Genomic DNA, 19557 nt, shown 5'->3' with positions numbered 1-19557 from the left:
TACAAGAGGGAGAATGAAAGGGAGTTTTAGCAGAGGAATATGGATGAGAAAAGGTGAAGAAGGGAAAGTTGTGCGAAACCTGTCCGCCGGATAAAATTACAATACGACGAAGGGAGAGCTGATGTGGGATGAGAAAAAGTATTTAAGAGCGCTTGTGCTCTTCTTCGAGTACGTTGGATTCGTTGTTCATATCAGCAGCAGTAGTAGTAGCAGCATCTGCGCGGGCCTCCTCAGGGATGTAGTCTTCTTCAAAGGTGGAGAGGTCACGGCCTTTAGACTCTGGAATCCAGAGGAGGGTGACAATCAGACCGAGGAACATGATACCGGCAAAGATACCCAAAGTCTCGGGCAAGAAAGCGTGCTTGCCAGGCGCACCTCCATAGTCGACAAGGACGTTGAAAGCAAAGGAAGCCAAGATGGCACCAGCCTTGCCAGAAGCAGCAGAGATACCGTGGGCGGAAGCACGAACTTTGGTTGGGAAGACTTCACCGGGAATGATGAAGGTAGTGCTGTTGGCACCAAAGTTCTGGAAGAACTGAGCCAGAGTGAAGATGACAATGAATGCAGGCATAGCTTTGTCGCGAAGAGGGTAGTAAGCGCCAGCCAAGATAGCAAAGAGGATAGTGCAAGCGGCGAAGCCCATGATCTGGATAGGACGACGACCCCAGCGTTCGACGAAGAAGACAGTAAAGTAGTAACCAGGAACAGAACCCAAGCAAGTGATGATGATTTGACCAACAGTGTTGTACCAGAGAGTCTCGAAAGGGGTATCCTTGTTAGAGAAGCCGATAGCTTCCAAGATGTAAGAGTTGTTGAGACCGAGACCATAGAATGCAATGTCGAGAAGGAACCAAGAAAGAGCGGTACCGAGGAGGACCTTCAAGTGCTTCCACTGCCCAAAGTAGGCGCGGAATTCAGCCCAGTGGTCACGCTTGTTCTCGACCTTGGTATATTGCTTGGAAAGCTCGTCAGAGACTTCTTGACCCTTGGCAGCAGCGGCAGCTTCAACGTCGCGTTCGACATCCAATGAGTAACGAGGAGATTCAGGCATGCTGAAACGAAGATACACAGTTGCAACGGCAGGAACAGCACCGAGACCAATGCAGAGACGCCAGACGTAGTCGAGGTTGTAAACGTCAGCGTTGACTGCACCCTTGAAGATGGCCAGGATGATCAAAGTGACAATAGCAGCAGCCAAGTTGCCGATACCTTGCATGGAGAAGATGAGAGCCATCATCATACCACGCCGGCCGGTAGAACTCCATTCAGAGACGATAGTAGCACTCATTGGATAGTCACCTAGTAGTAGACAGGCACGTTAGTAAATAATTGGCAGAAGAAAGAATTTAAGCTGCATGCATGCAGGATACTCACCTCCTATACCAAAACCGAGAACGAGACGCCACAGACCAAGGAAAGCGATAGCAGAGACACCGCGAATAGTAGAAGAAGAAGTAGCGCAATTGATAGTACCAATGATAATGATCATGAGCTCGAAACCGTAGATCTTTCGACCCAAGATATCGCCGAGGAAACCAAAGAAAAGCTGACCGAGGAGAGTACCAACAGAAGTCATGCCCTTGACGACACCTTCAATGTCTGAGGGCATCTTATTGTTGTTGTGAGCATAGTAGACATAGCCGAGCATTGGAGTGACCAAGTTGATGATGAAAATATCGTAGGAATCGGTGAAAAAACCAGCACCGGCTGTGAGGATGGTTCTAACAGTGAACCAGTTGAACTTGCTGCCCACACCGCTGTTGTCCTCCAGCTTTTCCAAGCTGTGGAGCTTGCGCTGAGCCACGTCGAGGCGTTGCTGTTCTATGGAGACGGCGTCTGTTGCCATGGATTTACTGTGTAAGGAAGAAATGTGTTATTGATAGAAAAAGAAGAAGGGACAGACAGCAATTAGCAGGCAAAAAAGTTTCAAATCAGGACAATTTATATAGCTAAGGGCGTAGACTAAAAATTCCATGGAACCTGTCATCAAGTGGTGTCGAGTGTTTGCTTTGATTGGATATAGCGTTTGCGTTCGGAATCGCAAAGGCCAATCACCGTAGAAATCCTGCTCGCGTGGACCCATCCTCAGTTTCCGTGGATGGTGAAAACTTTTTTCTAAGCGGAAACGGACGAAAATGGACGAAAATGGACGAAAATGGACGAAATTGGTACATTTTATTCAAGTTTGCCAAAATTCTGCAAATATGTACTCAATCACCATCGCTGTTTCCCCCTCTTGCTGCATACCTCGAGACCTGAAATAGCATGTATACATATCATGTATGCGGCTGATCTGTCCCGCATTCAGTGTCGCACCCAAAGAACGTGGCCCAAGCGTGCGTTTTGATTGGCAGACGGGTTTATCGGTAACCGATCATCGGGGAAACGTCCCTTGATTTTTTTCCCTCAATTTTAAGCACCACTTTGCACTGCTACTGGTCACGCTCACCCAAAAATGGTTCGGTAATGTGAAATCTCCATGGATATGAGCCACACCTCCAGTCAGCGAGGGAATCTGGATCAACCTCCATACCAGTATATGGCTGATGCTGGATTCGAGCAAAAAGTCAATATCAGCCAAGCTAATAAATGTCGTACTTTCATCTGATTGACACCTCAACAAGTCAAAAAAAAAAAAAAAAAAAAAAAAAAAAAAAAGAAGCGAAAGTGCCAGCAATTGGGATAGAAAACGAGAACGCGTTCGTAAGCAAGAACTACGCTTGCTTATTCATCACAAATATGCAGATAGATAATGCGGTGAATAAGAGAAGAAGATGGAGTTGCGGATACGTATGAAGGTAACGATCGCCTCACGGCTAATTTCAGGAGATGATGGTTGACTTTGCCGTTGCCGGCCCTACCTCGTTCCCTGTTGATATGCTCAAGTAGAATGGTTGGCCCGGGATTACCTTCTACCAGCACAGTCTACAAAATGCATGATATCAATAAAATAGAAAATGGAGCCATTCACGCCTTTTCTTCATCAGCGTTGTTTGGTTCATTCTTCTTGAGAAAGAAGCTAGCTGTGTTTGTGAAGCAAAGGACCCACGACTTCATCCGGCAATGCAAGTCGAAAACTTCGATAAATATTTAGAGTTGTATCTTTGCATCTAGGCCTCTTTGCCCGCGCATTTCTGTCACCAGTACTTGCTTTGAACTTGAGCACTGTGGCGTTTGTTATCTTACGGACACCATTGTTTCCAACTCCTTCAAAAAGCGTGGCAAAAAAATAGAGATCTTTTGCTTGCAGTTATTACTAGACCGATCCAGTAGGAAGGAATGCACTGTAGTGATTCGCCGATCGCTGTTACAGAATGGATTATTTACAGCCCAACATGAACAATCTCGTCATCTGCATGCTTATTCTTTTTAAACCTTGAAAGTGTTCCATTGACAACAATCCGCTATTTCAACAAAAGTCAGATATTGAACGACATCGTACGGTCCGCATCCGCGTTTTGAGAAACTCCACACTGCCGTACGACGCATTCGCTTTATAGCACTTTTATACCTGCCAAATCATTTCAGCGACGCTCGAGTGCTTTTGCGAGAGCATCGCGACAAAGTGCAGGCTGCAAAGAGCATGCAGATTCTACCTTTCTTGCTAGCAATGGAAAGCATGACATGCGAATCGGTAGCATTAACAATCTCTTCTGCTCCGCAAGTGAGAACTCAATGTTGCTCTTCTGCTCTTTTGTTTATGTGATAAGAAGCGTGAATTCTCAGCAAAGGGGCCAAGGTGATTTTAGCTGATTCCATAACTGAGACATTGGTGAAGAAAATAAAACTTGCAAATTAAGGTTGAGGGAGCACCAGATCCTCACTTCTGGATATATTATTGATTACAATAAATGTTGATTAACGTGCTACAGTCTTGGTCTTTAATTAAAGTGAAATCTTCAACAACCTTTTCAAGCGATCCGTAGCAAAAGACATTATTCATTTATGAAAAGAAAGGGGAGCGTCGAGAACTTGGAAGCATATGTATATCTGATTATCAATGGCAAGAAACGATGGGTTCCTCAAATTGTGCGGAAAGCCAAGAAGTCGCATTTTGGTTGAGTTGAGTTTGAGTTTCAACACGCTTTTGTTCCTGCAAAATGGGTGATGTGCTCAGAGACGTGCCAGAGTTCTTTGAGAACGAGCTGGGCGAGAGCATTGCCGCTAGAACAGACGCTCTAGGTACATGCACTTGTTTCAGCTTATGGGGGAGACGGGTAAAGTATAGCAACTCGCAATGCCACCCTTTGCGAGTTCGACACGACACCATCCCCCCGCTGCTTCGTTTCTACCCTTCATCAATCGCCATTCCAGTCTGCTTATACGTCCATTTGTTTTACAGGAACGTTTCGAGAGCTCGGTCCACCGGATCTTTGCCACATCATAAAGACGAACGCGAAACCAGGGGTGCGCGAGGTACGACTTAGCGAAAGGAACACAGACGACTACTTTATCTCACTATATAACAGCTCGGTAGTTACCACTATGTTTCCGGCGTTGATGCATCCTCTTCAGCTACATTAGCAGCCTACTTGAACTCACTCACGTATTCGATGGTATGGTGGAAATGATCCCACGAGAATTAAGCGAACTATGCATTTTTATTGTGAGTTACCTTAATAGGATGATACTCAGTCGTGGTTTTCGAAATCCAACGCATGGAGAATCCGATCTGGGATCTACTGGTAGAGTATTGCAGGAGGACGTTGTATGTATGTATAATTACTCACAAGGATTTCAGTTGCTTCAACGCATTTTCACGAGTGGATGTTCGCGTCGAGGTCAAAATTCCAGGCGGTGTGGAAAGTTACTTTGTGGATGTCCGGGGAGAACGGTTTGTACTACCTACAGGTTCTTTATATATAGCGCAGACGATTTCTCAACTCGCTACATGTTAATTTAGACACGAAGCGACCCCTGCCATCTGGCAAGAAACTTACTTGTCTGCAGTTTTGCGAGCTATTCTATACTCTGATGATAGCTACTATCGATTGGCTGGATATCGTAAAATTGATCCTATCACTAGCCTTCAGGGCGAAGCAAAGTTCCTCGAAGCAGTGGAAGCTTTATTTTGGAAAGGTATGTTGTAATATTGGTGACAGTAAGTCATTACCCTCAATTGTTTCCATCGTATTTCACATTAGGTTGGCAGCTGGGAAGCAAACCAGAGATCCAGGTCGCTACTTCCGTCCACAATCATTTGACGTCTGGAGTGATGAAGTATTTCGGAGACAGCTTCCGCTATGGCCCAGCAATTGAGCTGTTTGAAAAGTTGCACAAGAAGGACCCGGAAGTAGGCGCTTTGCTAGCAGAGTCCTTCATCGGTGCAAATGAAGAGATCAAGGCGGTCAAGGTTTTGTACGAGGATCTCAAGCTAGCACCGATGAGTTATCCATTGCTTCACGTCCAAGTCGATTTCCTTAGGAGCAAGGTAAGCGACACGTGACAATGTAAGAAATCTGGATGATAATTCACTGTATGTTCCAGGGAGAATACGAGATGGCATTAAAATTGGCAAAATATGGTGTCAACACAACTCCATCGGAATTCCTTACATGGGCGAAACTCACTGATGGTAACTTTTGACTTGAATTTGCATGTGAGAACTTCCGCTAACGATATCAACAGTTTACATTGACATTGGTGATTACAAAAATGTATGTGAGGATATTTGAGTGGAATATAATTCGCAAACATGAATTGCTAACCAAATTATATGTATCCAGGCTCTTTTGACGCTAAACTCTTGTCCAATGTTCACTTACAGCGAGCGCGATATGCATCGGATGCCACCGCCTGCGAAAACACATTTGCCGATCAAAGCAGAGATACATAAATCTGGCATCATGGAAGACGACCCAAGTGGCAGAGAGACAGAGGTAAGCCGTTTGTTTGCCGACTTTTGTAAAGGAGGATCCACTCATCTTTATTTCTCTTTACAAGGCTGATCCAAACTTGATGCGACTACCAGCCCCTGCACTTCACGGAACATTTGCCAAGGCATATTCTCTCTTGACGAGACTTGCAGCAAAGATTGGATGGGACGATCTTCTAAAGTGCCGCTCAAGCGTTTTTGTTATGGAAGAAGAATACAGAATTTTGAAAGCCAAAGAGGAAGAGCGCAAGAACAGTGTATCTCAAAGCTCTAAACCTCTAAACGAAGAAAAGTCTGCTGCCAATGAATCTGAAAAGCAACAAGGCGAAGGCGAGCAACAAACTGCAGAGGACCAAGTATCCGAGAAACTGGAAAATGTTGATTTGAATGATGATAACAAGAACGATGAAAGTCAAGCGCCCAAGATGGATGAGCCATCACTGGAACGTCCTCAACAAGCTGCCGAAGAAAACAAGGTATGTAGATATATCTGGCGATTTTGCACCTTCATTCATGAGATTTACTTTGCCGGTTTTTAATCACTAGGAATCTAATGAACAAAACGGCAACGCAGGTGATACTAGCTTTTCTTTCGGCAATAAGCGCCTCTGTGAGCGTTGGCTTGATAACTTGTTCATGGTTCTGTATGAGGATTTGAGAGTATACACTTTCTGGAGAACAGAAGCAGCACACTATCGCTCGCAGCAGATTCCATACCGCAAGACCGGCACCGAATGGGAATTGCTCGGTGATCTTGCTCTCAGACTCTGGCATGAGGTAATGTTGATAACCGTCCCAACCTTTTTTTATTCTTCGCTTTATGGCTTACTTTAAATTGCATATATCAGAACGAGGCCAGAGAATCATATGAACTTTGTCTAGACCATAAGTTCTCTGCAAAGGCCTGGATGAGACTGCTAGAGATCTATGCAAAGGAGGGCAATGTTCAAAAGGCCCTTCTAGCTGCAGTCAAACTGACTGTCTACCACGAGCGATGGTATCACGAGATCGTCGTAAGTGTTGAGAATGTTGTAAGAGTCCCAAGCATATACAAGTGTAACTAATCCACCCCAGTATCCAACTGAGATTGCATGCAATCTGAATAAGCTTATCCGCAAGGAAGGTCTTTCAAAGATGCAGAATATCTTGACATCCATGAACCTCCCGCGCTCGGTACAGTCCCTTATCACCCGTTATTTTGACTATGGAGAACTCTTCAAAGTGGAGGGATACGAATTCTAAAAGCAAAGAAAAAATGATAAAGACATATGTATACTCTGTGCTTCTGTGCTTACCATAGACCTCCCCCGTCTATCCTCCCGTAATTTACGTCGAATATATATGATCGCAAATTTACAAAATGCCGTACATATATCTCTTGATATGTAACTGGGATGCTCGGTATCCTTGCGCCATTCTAGGCATGTGCGTGTTTTGTAACAACGCATCAGGTTACTTTTGAATGTCATATGCAGGTAAATCGGAAATATTAGATAGATGTGAGCTTCTTGCACGCGATATTTGATGGAGTTTGCCGAATAAAAGCTAGTACACGAGAAATTTGTCAATGTACATTTACATACATTCGATAAAGAAGTTTCCGGATGTATTTAGACGTAACTATACATTTTGGACTTGCATCTTTAACTGGACATGTCCGAGTTTACGTAGAAGCATAATAGCGTGGCCGATCCACTATGCGTTTGAGCATCAGAGAGCAGAGCAGAGAGACATTTTCTGGATTTCAAACTGTAAGTTGAGCCACAATTTTTCAGGAACGAACGGATCTTTAATCAGAAAAAAAAAATGCCGCCAACAAAATTTTGTTTTCTCCAGAGGCCAGGGCCGACCTGCACTTGTTTTCACCACCGACCGAACCTGTCATGGCTCCCCACATTGCCACTGGAAAGCATTCTGAATCCGGCACCGCTCGTTTCTTGGGTAGCGCTAGCTCTGGCGTCCTTGAGCTCTTGCTCTTCCACCCCGTCGACACTGTCGCTAAGCGTCTCATGAGCAACCAGTCTCGAGTATGTGCATCAGCGCTTGTCAAAGATACTATTTCGGGATACTGATAGATAAGCGCGATCGTAGGTCTTTGGTGGAGGTTTGAGCATGGCTGAGAGCAAGGCCATCCTCAACAAGGTCGTCTTCAAGGTAAAACGTGGATCGTTTAATTTTTTTTCTTTGATCAGAAGGGACTAAGCACTTTACATGACAGGATGCTGCTACCGCCCCTTTCCTCAAGAAATACGCTTCCCTTTTCCCTGGTCTTGGTTTCGCCGCTGGTTACAAGGTTGCTCAGCGTGTTTACAAGTTCGGTGGTCAGCCTTTTGTCAAGGACTACCTCAACAACAACCACAAGGATCTCTTTGTCAATGCTTTCGGTGAAAAGACTGGCAAGACCATCATGCACGCCACTGCTGGCAGGTTGGTAAAACTGAATTATCGAAAGTAACGATGGATATTTTGCTTACTGGTATTTCCCAAATCAGCTTGGTCGGCATTGGTGAAATTGCTCTTTTGCCGCTCGACGTCTTGAAGATTAAGCGCCAGACCAACCCTGAAGCTTTCCGTGGCCGTGGTTTCCTCACCATCATCAAGGATGAAGGCATGGGCTTGTACCGGTAAGTCGCGCGAGGGAGACATGCTGTGGTGATGTGCAAGAACTTCAACTAACAATGTTTGTACAGTGGTGCTGGCTGGACGGCTGCCCGTAACGCCCCTGGCTCCTTTGCGCTCTTCGGTGGTTCCGCCTTTGTCAAGGAATACATCTTTGGTCTCCAGGACTACAACAAGGCTACCTTCTTCCAAAACTTCTGCGCCTCCATTGGCGGTGCTGTCGCTTCTATCACCGTCGCTGCTCCTCTTGATGTCGTCAAGACCCGTATTCAGAACCGTAACTTTGAGAACCCCGAGTCTGGATTGAACATTATCAAGGATCTCATCAAGAAGGAAGGTTTCGGTGGTTTCTTCAAGGGATTGACTCCCAAGATCCTTGTGGTATGTATTCATGCATAAAAGAAACAAGAAAAAAAAAGTTGGCAGTTTTCTGACACGAGATCGGATTATATAGGTCGGACCCAAGTTGATCTTCAGCTTCACCGTTGCTCAGCAACTCATTCCCATCTTCCATCGCATGCTGGACGAACCCAAGGCATAAACACATCTTGTTAGACGATTCAAAATCATTGAACAATTTATCATTTGATCGGCTGCTTACTGCATTACTCTTTTTTCTTTTTCCCTTACCCTGGAGATGTCTCCGTGAACGATCCACTTATTACTTTGTAACATATGTTCGGCTGCAGTGTAAAGAAGTAAAAAAGAAAAATAGGATTCTTATAACTTTATACGCTCTTTGTTTTTTTTCTCCATGGGTAATTATATTAAAACGTTCTGATACGCCAGATGACGATCAAGTACGAATCGTGATTCAACCAAGGCAGTAGCCATCAAATCCAATAATAGAGCCTGTATAGGTACCGTCCAATCGACTTCATAATTTATGGCAAGATATGAACGTTCAGAGCTGGAAATAGAAGCGCGTCCATAACGTGATAACCACTTTGACAGTGACCTTCGGATGTGCAACATCCATCAAGTTTGTATTTTATCATCTACAGTATAGCGCTAGGTCGCCGTAGGGAAATACTGACTGGCGCAATGACTAAATCTTGCTATTGATCCAAGCGGCCAACAATAACGCAAGCAGAGCTTGCTAGCGCAAACATTAAAGCAAAACTGATCCGTCTCGTATGGCTTTAGATCCATGACTAAATGCCAATTGCTTTTGATGGATGCAAGTACGTAACAATTAGTGTGTAGAAACACGCTGTAATGCAAGGGCAAAGTTAGCCCTGCATTTGACGGCGCACTGTTCATATATGGCAACTGTAGCGATGAGTCACGGGATGCTTCAAACACTTGTTGTAAGCCCCTGACACACAGACATGATGAAATCATTCACCATCGTGTGTAACAAACTTGATCGTTGGTTGCTGCTGGCTGCGTGCCGCCGGACATCTCATTGCTACATAATCTATACCTTGGCGCTATTACATCATCAGACATCAGTTAGCGTGGTGTAAACTCGTGTAACCTACGTTGCTGTGGCGGTAACCAATCAATTTCACGACTAGCCACCCTTTCCAGGAACGGAGAAAACTTGGTAACTCCTTCCGAGGAGGGGGGAGTACAGGAAAAATTTTTGGTTTGCCCTGCAATTCTCATTTGTCTGTGCTCGTGCCGGATGTATTGGACTTTGTAAACTTGTATACTTGCATATAACAATTGTTGTTCATTTAAATGGATCTCGTGAACACAGACACACAGGTATATCCGCCGCGCAGCTAATCTTATCAATATATATTAACTTCTAGAAAATTCACGGTGGTCATCGATGTAATTGCTTTGTCACCTCATCCAATTTATAAAGGTGCTACTTTTGTGCCAAACATCAAGACCCTTGGAACAATTTTTGGGGCGTCGCCACCGCCCCTCTCTTCGCATGCACAATTCGTTGACCTACTAGGTATGCTTGGAAGAGTGGCTTGAATTTCCCCAGCGAATACAATTGACTAGAGCAACAGAGTGTATGCAGGGTGATATGTAGCTTGGCGTATGCATGTGAAAAATAGAAAGCGCGCGATCAAAAGATCGGTCCGCCAAGAGTCCCAGTTTTCGGAAAAAGGGTGAAGTAACCTCGGCACGAAAGGAGCAAAATGCCGAGTAGATTGGGCCAATCAAATTGCACAATGCATGCACCTTTAAGGAAAACGTGGCCTGCGTGCCTTGTTTAAAAGTCGACTGTGCAACAGGGAACTCGCAGAGGTGGCGATTTTACAAAGAAGCTTGAGAATGGTGGTTGCCAAGGTACAGTGACAAAATGCAAGTAAACTAGGAGAACCGCAAGGACAAGAGCGGGCTAGGGGATGGATCAATTGGAAGCCGGGAACAGCTTCCTTAATCGATGTCAACGTGGTCCATTTTTAGCTCATACTGTGTAACGTGGTGTGCATAACTATGGACAAAAGTATAAATAAAGCTCACTACATCGCAACTACAAACAAACCCAACGATTTTTCTGATTTCTTACTTTTTTCTACCAAATGAGTCAAATCTTTGAATGGGAGATCAACATGCCCGCAGCTCCACCGGTCTCCAACGAACGCCCACGCAAGCGTGCCAGGACAACCAGTAGTGACACTTCCACGAAGCGGCAGAAAATGCCTAGCAACATCCAGCGTCTTGAAGATGAGCTTGCATTTACTCAAGACGCGCTCGCCACAGTCATTGTCATGTTTGACAGCCTGAATCACGCGTACAACCACAGCAAAGAAACGATGAATCGGTTGAGCACTCCAACCAGGCTCTGTGAAATGGAAAAAGAACTCCTGGCTGCCTACGACGATCTCGGATTGCAAGTGGTCCATCTCGAGAAGGATATGAACAAGTTGGAAAAGCGCTTGACACAACTTCGAGAGAAGCAATCCAAACAGCAGCAGCAGCAAGAGCAACAGCAACAGCAGCCGCTCCAGCCTGCACCAGTCTTTTCACCCACTGTATCCACGGTTGCAAGCAACGCAAGTCCCGAAAACAGCCCCATTGTACCTTTTCCTCAGACACCGGACATGCAGCAACAACAACAGCAATTTGTCAAGTTGGAGAACGCCTTCCCCGTGATTGACTACTACGCGACAACAAGCAATTTCTGCTCCTGCCCAGGTTGTCTTGCTCCGGTCTCCGCCGCGGCTCCTGCATACGGCTATTATTATTACCCGACAATGTGATTCTAAAGACGACGCACTGGCTCACTCCATTTCACCCGCACTTTACCCGTCCCTCTCGCTACTGTTCCTACTACGGCATCTCCTTCGTCAACTGGGCTGCACACACACACTTCCACTCATTCTTCATCTTATGTACAACTCTAGCCGGCAATATCTTCACACACTTGTATATGCATATCATCACAGCACTTTTTGTTCCAGCCTATGAGCATCGATACCTTTTGTCACCTGTATTGTATAACACTTTACATACGCACATGCATAGATCAAATCATTCACCGTTCTTGTATGCTTTATCTTTAACCATCATTGTCATCATCGTCATTGCTCCTCCTCCACTTTTCATTTCCTCCCCCTTTTCTGTATATGCACATTTCCATGTAAAAATATAATCTTCTTTCGCGTCAACTATTATTATTGCAACTGGTACTGAAATTAGACTGCTTGTATACTTCAACTTCTTACAAAAATACATAATAACTAAAGTAATTTTCCTACGCCTAGCACTGTATCAAAATTAGAAGGATGGTTGAATGTTTTGTTTTTACCACCTAGACCCGTTCAGTGACCGCAACCAACAAAGAGACAATTGATGTTCAGAAACTCCAAAGGCTAAATTTCAGGATTTAAGGCTTACTTCCAGTCGAGTCAGCTCAGTGAAAACCTCATTTCTAGACTTGTCAGCTTGATGAAAGCCTACTTCTAAATCTGTTGCCTTGACTTAAGCCTTATAACCATCACAGCTAGAATAGTATATATAGTCTGTCGAGGATCGAATAAAGAACGCCTTTACTAACTTGAGTACCTTGCAACACAAAGGCGCTTTTCTCTTGACAAGTATCAAGGTATACATTTATCTATCTGTATTTCGCTTCACCTTAACGTTCTATTCTATCTATCTTCAAGATACTCACTCTGAACAAGTCTTTCGATCACTAGTCCAATAATTCACGGGCCGACTGTAATCGCTGACCCTAAATCAGCCTAGAACATTGATTTCTGCATTTCAACTCGTTCTCTGCTAGCAACATGGGAATCTTCAACCTAACGCATGCGAACAAGAAACCGAAGCAACCGCCGGCTCGACCGCCAACGGCTGAAGAGCTAGAGAGACGCCGCTTACTTGCTAAGGCTCGCGAGGAAGCTCGACGCAAAAAGGAACAGGAAGAGAAGGAGAAAGAGGCAAAGAAAGCATCAATCAAATACGAGGATTACCCGCTGCGATCGACCAAGAAACAAGGTCTATTTCATATCATGAACTTCAAAACATTCACTCCCGTCAAATTTGCAGAATTCACGCGGCCTGTCAAATTGCATCGAAAAGATGCGCATCAGTCACCCGTCCTTCGGCAATCACCAAGCGATCAGTCAGGAGGTTCGTCACCTGCAGCCGGTCCTTCTAGCTCTAAAGGTCAGTCACAGCAATCACAACAACAGCAGCAGCAACAGCAACAGCAACAGCAACAGCAACAGCAACAGCATGGTCCCAAGACTGGCGCCGATACTTCATTGATTGCACCCATGGGTGGTGCTACACGTAACAAGCAAATGTTATTCAAGAAACGAACAAAACAAATCTTTATCGCCAAAGACGATACCCGTGAGCTACGAGAGAAAGAAGGAAAACCCTGGATATTGGAGGATTATGATCAACAGAACAGTTTCATTGGCAACTACGAAGGGGGCCGTCAGTCACACTATGCATTGTTTGCGCTACGGGTAAGAGAGAAAACTACAGGCGCTTTCTAGATTTAGAGAATCTTTGGGCTCACGTAAACTTTAAGGCGAATGATTTCCAATACATTCCAGTTAACAAATGGTACTCATTCCAAGCAAAGCGACGATTGAAGCAGCTGTCTCTGGAAGAAGCTGAAGAACAGGTAAGAAAGGAAGCAAAATTTTGTGTGGCATTTATGTTTACATCCAATCAACTTTCTCGCAATTCAGATGAAGAGGCAGCAAAAGAAAGATCAAGATCGATGGATGATGTTGAAGCGAAACAAGGAACTTATTGAGAAGGAAGAACAAGAAAAAATGAAAGAAGCAGCAAAGAAAAGAACGAATCGAGACCAGGATGAGGAGGAAGGCATAAAAGCTCGAAAGAAAGCTACTCACGATGACGATATGGATGAATTGGACTTTGACGAGGATTTCCAAGACGACGAAGAAGGTGGTGGCGAATTTGAGTTTGAGGATGATGAAATCAAAGATAGCAAAGTAAGAAACACATAGATGGTTTAACTGGAATGGTGTATTTAACACTCAAATTATTCGATAGGAACGCATCAAACGCGAAAACAGAAACTTTGGACGCGGTATAGGCGATGAAAACGACCAAGTCGAAGACGAGGATGAAGAGGATTTGTTTGGTGACAAGGAATTCAAGCTGACATCTGAAGGCAAACAGATCAGAAAACTCGTGCGCGATCTGGAAAAGAACGAGGATTACGAGAGTGACGACGAAGAACGTGACCCATATGCATCTTCTGTAAGACACTTAAGACATTCAAAGAAAATTTTGGTTGCTTATCATCTCATAGCAGGATGAAGTCGAGTCAGAAGAAGAAAAAGAGCCTTTGAAGGAATTTGAAAGCTCTGTGCCAGAACCCAAGAAGCCAAACCCACTAACAAGCTTGAAACAACGCAAGCCATTGCCACAACAGCAGCAGAGACCTGTTCTGACTCCAAAGAGGGTCAAACCAACCAAGGAAGCCATGTCCAGACCTATCACGACGCCTTCGGGTCATCCTAACGTAAAGAAGCGACCTTTTGAAGAAGAGGATACACGAAACGTCAAGAAGACAAGACCTATCACGACGCCTTCGGCTCATTCTAACGTGAAGAAGCGATCTTTTGAAGAAGAGGATACTCGAAATGTCAAGAAGACAAGACCTAACAGCGAGGGCGACTTGATTACTGAGGAGGAGGTGATTGCGGTCTTGCGAGGCAAGCGTCTCACGACCAAAGAGTTCCTGCTTCATTTCAGAAAGCGTATCAAGAAGAACGAGCAGAACAGAGGAATCGTAACCAGTCTGTTGAAGAAGGTAGCTCGTCACATCACCACAGAGGGATCAGATGTCCGTCTGCTTGAGTTGAATCCCGAGTACCAGTAACCGTATATACATTACGTATTCCTTTTCTTTTTTTTTCCTTGCAAATAAAACCGAGTACCAATGCCAGCTGAAAGTGAACAGAAAGTATATAAAAGCCTACATCTATCTATGCCTTGTCCACATCCTAAAAAAGATCTGCTGCTGCTGTATCCCAACAAGGAATTTAGAACCAAAGGAAGCTCGCAATGAAGCTCGCAATGAAGCTCGCGATGATTACAAAAAGCTCTTGTCTGTTGCTTTTTAAAATGATGGCGGGATACATTCTGATAACCAAGATCATCTCTATAATCCAATATACTTTTTAAATCCAAGCAATTCAATGCATTCGTGAGCGCCATTTTCCAACACTTGCGTGCTTGCAGAAGCTAGTAGGATGCAAAATTGGGAGGAAGGGGGGAAAAGATGATTTCCATCATTTGTTATGAAAAGAGCAGCGTTGCAAGAAAAAGTCTTACAAGTTTGAAAATCAACTGGACCTTGGAATGCCCTCTAGTTGAAAACTTTGCATATTCTCTATACGAACTTCCCGATTATAAAATATTGCAAAGGCGTATTAGGTGATGATTATTATGCACTCCTCGTTTGCAAAATGTTGACCTTGGCACCCATTACAACAATGAAATCTTTCGTTGGATGGATCATAATAGAAGCTCTCTGCTTTCCTATCATCAAGGAAGTTACCCATAATCGGAATGTAAAGCTATTTTCTACTTTTAAAGAGTAGAATGCGTGTGTGGTATGCACATGCCGGCTCTTCATCCTCAATAATTGTACCTATTTGCGACTGAATATTAGGGAGCTTTCTATTAGTAAAGGCTTCCTGCCTTGTCCGAATAAACGGTACACAGTTGCCACGATACTCATCGTGTGATTCTATCTGTTGCTGTCTCCTCGAAACCACTTTTTTTTTTATCCTGAATACTTCTCTCGAACATCAATGCAATATCAACATGCCCACCACTCTGCGGTAAAGGGGGATTTCATTATGATAAAATTCGTGTACAATTCTGCATCGTATTGGGATTTCATAGCTGTTAAAACCTGCATACCATTCAGCGTATTAGAACGTTGCCACTTCTGTGAATCATCAGTAGTATCATCCATACCAACTACGCAATCGCTTTACATACTCGATATCATCCATTCGCATTGGTATTATCAGGCACACATCATAGCAGGTTTGGTTTTTATAAGCATTATGTTTTATTTCAAGTTTATTCTTGGAAATAAAGTGTAGAAAGACAGACAAACACTCTATACTATCATACTATTCAATTTTCACTTATCTGCATCGTGCTGTTTGCAAATGTAACCACTCCAGGACATTGGATGATGAGAAGGTTTGACCTCTCAGGGTGATATAAAAGGGGACAGACTAAGTCAACGGGATCAAGTAAAGTTCTTTATTTGCAATCATTCTGTATTTTAGAGAATCTTTCGTTTGGCGGTCTTTCCTCTGTATGCATCTAATATAATCCCAGGTTAAGCAGTGATGGGTCAGCATCTGCCGAGCATCTGTCATCATCAGAGCGGGAAACCATTGTCTGGTGTATAATTGGAGCTGTCAAGAACAAGGTAGCGGCAATTAAGCTATCTGTGTTACCATAGCAATAAAGAGAGGATATGAAGTACAGGGTAAGATCAAGAGATCCTGTCAATTTCTTACGAAACGAAGTGTTGGATACAACACTCAGGTTTCTATGAATCCTTATGCTGTGGCCGTAACTTACAGTAGAAAACAATGATCTCCAGATTTTTCCTCTGTAGTCCTTTGCTGTAAGACATCAGGGCCTTATTGACGCAGCGTCAGATTACAATTCTTTGATTCTTATGCTTGAAAGGAAAGAAGCTCTAGTATTACCGTGTCTGACATATGCAGAGAGAAGAATCGCGAGTGCAGCATGGTTGAATCTTAGTTAAATCAAAATTTAAAAATGCACAAAACTTATGAGCTGTAGAAAAAAAAAACTTTATCAATAGACACTGTTCTGCTTCTCCAGAGCAACAGCAATCTCGAGGGCGTGTCTCTTGTTGCTGTAAAATCAAGAATGTATTCAGTCATAAATCGCTGAAGCAAGCCCATAGAATGTTGTTGATTGAAAAGCATGCAAAAACAAAAAGTGGCTCCAAAGACTCGACGCTCATTATGCTTCTCCATTACAGCTTGTCGGTGACTCATTCGTATTCAATTGACTTTTGCCACCAAGTCTGCCCCTCTTTACTACCGGCGTTTCAAAACATTGAACTCAGCTCTTAAAATGGAAACCAACTGAACCGATCCATTTTCATACCTTCCACAAGATATCCTTCAACAGCTTGTAAAAAATGCCATATAAAAAGTGAAGTCAGTAAATAAAATATAGCTTGCATTTAGCGTGAGAATAATACTTGTATTTTGGAAATACAAATGGCAGAAATATTGTGTAAAAGTATCCAGCAAAATCGTACTACGACGAACACGAGACTTTTCCAGAATTAACTAGCTATCAAAAGTTTACAAATTTTTGCTCAGCGAGCAAGGCTCTTGTGGCGCAATTGGCTAGCGCGTCTGACTGTTAATCAGGAGGTTGGTGGTTCGAGCCCACCCAGGAGCGCTCACTTATTTCTAATCTCTCAGCGAGGGATCCGTTTTTTGGTTTTCCCTTCCACAGACCCCGTCTTTTTTTTGACAAAGTCTTCAACGTCTATTTTATGCCTTTCTTTTTTGAGTTACTTATTCTTCTCACAATTGTTCCAGCAATATTTATTTTGTATAAGCTATCCAGCTTATTGTCATTAATGGTTAAGACATGCACGAGTAGTAATATCTACTGAAAGAAATACAATTGTCGACACCTATTTAGATTCGTTGTGGTGCTAATATTCGTGGGCTGTAATAACGTGTGCAACGAAAATGATCAGTACAGGTCAATCCGATTAACATAGGCTGACATAGGCTGCTAAAATACGCTAACAAACATAGGTTGCACTGTTGCTCCACTCATCCATCAATATCACAATTCACAAAGCGGGCATATGTATTTGAATACCTCTGCTGATATGTTTGCCAGATGCGACAGATGCAACAGAGTCTGGCGACAAAGATACCAATTATTTCCACAATTTACACCTGTGTTGTCCGTCAGAGTCTGTTTAGCCTATAGTCTGAAGTACTTGAGACTGCTAGCAAACTCTGCTTAGCTTGGTCTTAGTGCTCATTCCCATACCAGACTCAATATGCTCGAAAGCATTGCATTTGGCGGGTATAAATCTTATACCAGCCTAGAGCGCTAGCCGTAGTGATCATTTTACTGCTACTTATACACCATTAGCAATTCAGAGTTTATGGTGGCATGCGCACAACTACGAAGATAGCAGCAAAATATGGAAAATATAATTCAGACTAATGTACACGCATATAGTCACTTTATTGACCCCATGTTTCTTTGAAGCTAGGACGACTTTTGACACGGTCGTAATAAGCTTTCAGTGCAGGGCGACCCTGAAAGTTTTCTTCACCTCGAACAAGAACTTGGCGATAAAGCCAAGCGGTGAGATGAACGTCTGCCAGGGTATAGTCTCCAAAGATGTAATCTCCTTTGCTTTCCTTGAGCAATTTTTCTGTCTTGTCCAAGAATGCAACAGCCATACTCCACATACGGGCGTTGGTATCAAACAAGCGTTTTGGGTCTGCCTCTCCCTTGTATTGAGCAATCGCAGTTTGCGTCGATTTGATGTTCTGCTCATACAAATTCTTGTACTCTGGAGCTTGCTCTCTGTACTGGTGCCAGCCTTGCAGACGTCCTTCCAGGAAAGGCACGATCAAGTCCTTCTTTTTCGCCAACTCAGCCTCATCACGTGACGTGAAGAAAAGAACGTTGCCAACATCTGCGTTCTTGTGCATATCTTTGACGTATTCATCAATCACTTCGGCGTTCTCGCTTGTTTCCAGCAGCGGATTGCCGCTAATTTTGTCAAGGACTTTGCATACTTGAATAGAGTCGGTTTCAATGATCGTCTTGCCGTCGGCGTCGGTGACCTCCAGTGCTGGGACCGTGTGTTGCGGATTCTTGCTACAAAAACGAGTTACATATAAATGAACCTGCTCAGTCTCTGCATACGAGTTCCTTTATCTACATCAATCCTTCTTACCGCAGGTATCCTGGAGAGAAATTTTCAGCTTTTGACAAATCAACGTTTACGTATTCAACATTCTTGACCGATTTCTCGGCAATCAAAAGGCGAGAAATAGATGCGTAGAGCGAAGGAGGAAAAGTATACAGTTTGATTTTATCAACAGACATCCTGACAGCGGAAGAAAAGAAAAAGAGAAAGTTTGAGGAAACTAGCAACCCTTAGCCCGCTGTCATCATTTCAAATGTATATTCATGCAACGGACATTGAATTACCAAATGATCGCCGCGACAGCAAAAGAGAGCTTTTCGACAGGAACAACCAAGTACCTATTGAGTAAACACGAAGATTTGGTCGCTGTAAACTTTTAGAGTGGCACGTCTGGACGCACTTGTATTATACGAATCCACTTGTTAATGACAAAAAGCAGCTGCAAACTGTATGCTGCAAATGACTGTAGATAATGCTGACAAAGCAGTTAAATAATTTCTCTGACTCATCTTACCCCGTTTAACACGAAAATTGGCGCGTTATGCAATACATACAAAAATAGTTACATATTCCTTTCAGATATTGTTTTCAGTGCTTTGATCAACAAAGAGAAATTTTTTTTTAAGACAAATGCGATTTTAATGCAGCAAATATACAATGATGTTGGAATGTGGAG

The 19557-nt window shown here is 43.6% G+C and overlaps 6 protein-coding genes and 1 non-coding gene across 7 annotated transcripts; 5 read left to right on the top strand and 2 right to left on the bottom strand.

The window, feature by feature from the left end:
* Positions 1-142: 142 nt before the first annotated feature.
* VTP01DRAFT_2527 (uncharacterized protein) lies at positions 143-1846 on the bottom strand (the record flags this gene model as incomplete). Its single annotated transcript, XM_069380998.1, has 2 exons — positions 143-1299; positions 1375-1846. 2 exons carry the CDS (start codon positions 1844-1846, stop codon positions 143-145), a joined length of 1629 nt encoding a protein of 542 aa, XP_069237303.1.
* A 2254-nt stretch (positions 1847-4100) lies between these two features.
* On the top strand, positions 4101-7117 carry VTP01DRAFT_2526 (uncharacterized protein; the record flags this gene model as incomplete). The annotated part of the gene is made up of 14 exons (XM_069380997.1): positions 4101-4182; positions 4343-4416; positions 4470-4556; positions 4624-4685; positions 4742-4834; positions 4904-5079; positions 5145-5431; positions 5488-5575; positions 5629-5657; positions 5727-5879; positions 5944-6351; positions 6422-6652; positions 6724-6888; positions 6950-7117. The coding sequence occupies 14 exons, from the start codon at positions 4101-4103 to the stop codon at positions 7115-7117; spliced, it is 2103 nt and encodes a 700-aa protein (XP_069237302.1).
* A 641-nt stretch (positions 7118-7758) lies between these two features.
* On the top strand, positions 7759-9035 carry VTP01DRAFT_2525 (uncharacterized protein; the record flags this gene model as incomplete). The annotated part of the gene is made up of 6 exons (XM_069380996.1): positions 7759-7902; positions 7967-8029; positions 8094-8302; positions 8368-8499; positions 8566-8875; positions 8949-9035. 6 exons carry the CDS (start codon positions 7759-7761, stop codon positions 9033-9035), a joined length of 945 nt encoding a protein of 314 aa, XP_069237301.1.
* Positions 9036-10983: 1948 nt separating this feature from the next.
* On the top strand, positions 10984-11664 carry VTP01DRAFT_2524 (uncharacterized protein; the record flags this gene model as incomplete). The annotated part of the gene is made up of 1 exon (XM_069380995.1): positions 10984-11664. One exon carries the CDS (start codon positions 10984-10986, stop codon positions 11662-11664), a length of 681 nt encoding a protein of 226 aa, XP_069237300.1.
* Positions 11665-12693: 1029 nt separating this feature from the next.
* On the top strand, positions 12694-14777 carry VTP01DRAFT_2523 (uncharacterized protein; the record flags this gene model as incomplete). Its single annotated transcript, XM_069380994.1, has 5 exons — positions 12694-13383; positions 13449-13544; positions 13612-13881; positions 13943-14152; positions 14205-14777. 5 exons carry the CDS (start codon positions 12694-12696, stop codon positions 14775-14777), a joined length of 1839 nt encoding a protein of 612 aa, XP_069237299.1.
* Positions 14778-17297: 2520 nt separating this feature from the next.
* VTP01DRAFT_t70 lies at positions 17298-17371 on the top strand. Its single transcript has one exon. It is a non-coding gene; the product is annotated as a tRNA-Asn (tRNA).
* An 812-nt stretch (positions 17372-18183) lies between these two features.
* VTP01DRAFT_2522 (uncharacterized protein) lies at positions 18184-19060 on the bottom strand (the record flags this gene model as incomplete). Its single annotated transcript, XM_069380993.1, has 2 exons — positions 18184-18829; positions 18909-19060. The coding sequence occupies 2 exons, from the start codon at positions 19058-19060 to the stop codon at positions 18184-18186; spliced, it is 798 nt and encodes a 265-aa protein (XP_069237298.1).
* Positions 19061-19557: the final 497 nt, after the last annotated feature.

The sequence above is a fragment of the Rhizomucor pusillus genome (assembly GCF_041956525.1).
Source record: "Rhizomucor pusillus strain CBS 183.67 unplaced genomic scaffold VTP01scaffold_13, whole genome shotgun sequence".
In the NCBI taxonomy this organism is placed as follows: Eukaryota; Fungi; Mucoromycota; class Mucoromycetes; order Mucorales; family Lichtheimiaceae; genus Rhizomucor; species Rhizomucor pusillus.
Note: the sequence above shows the minus strand (reverse complement) of the source record. Positions and strands in the feature narration are given on the sequence as shown.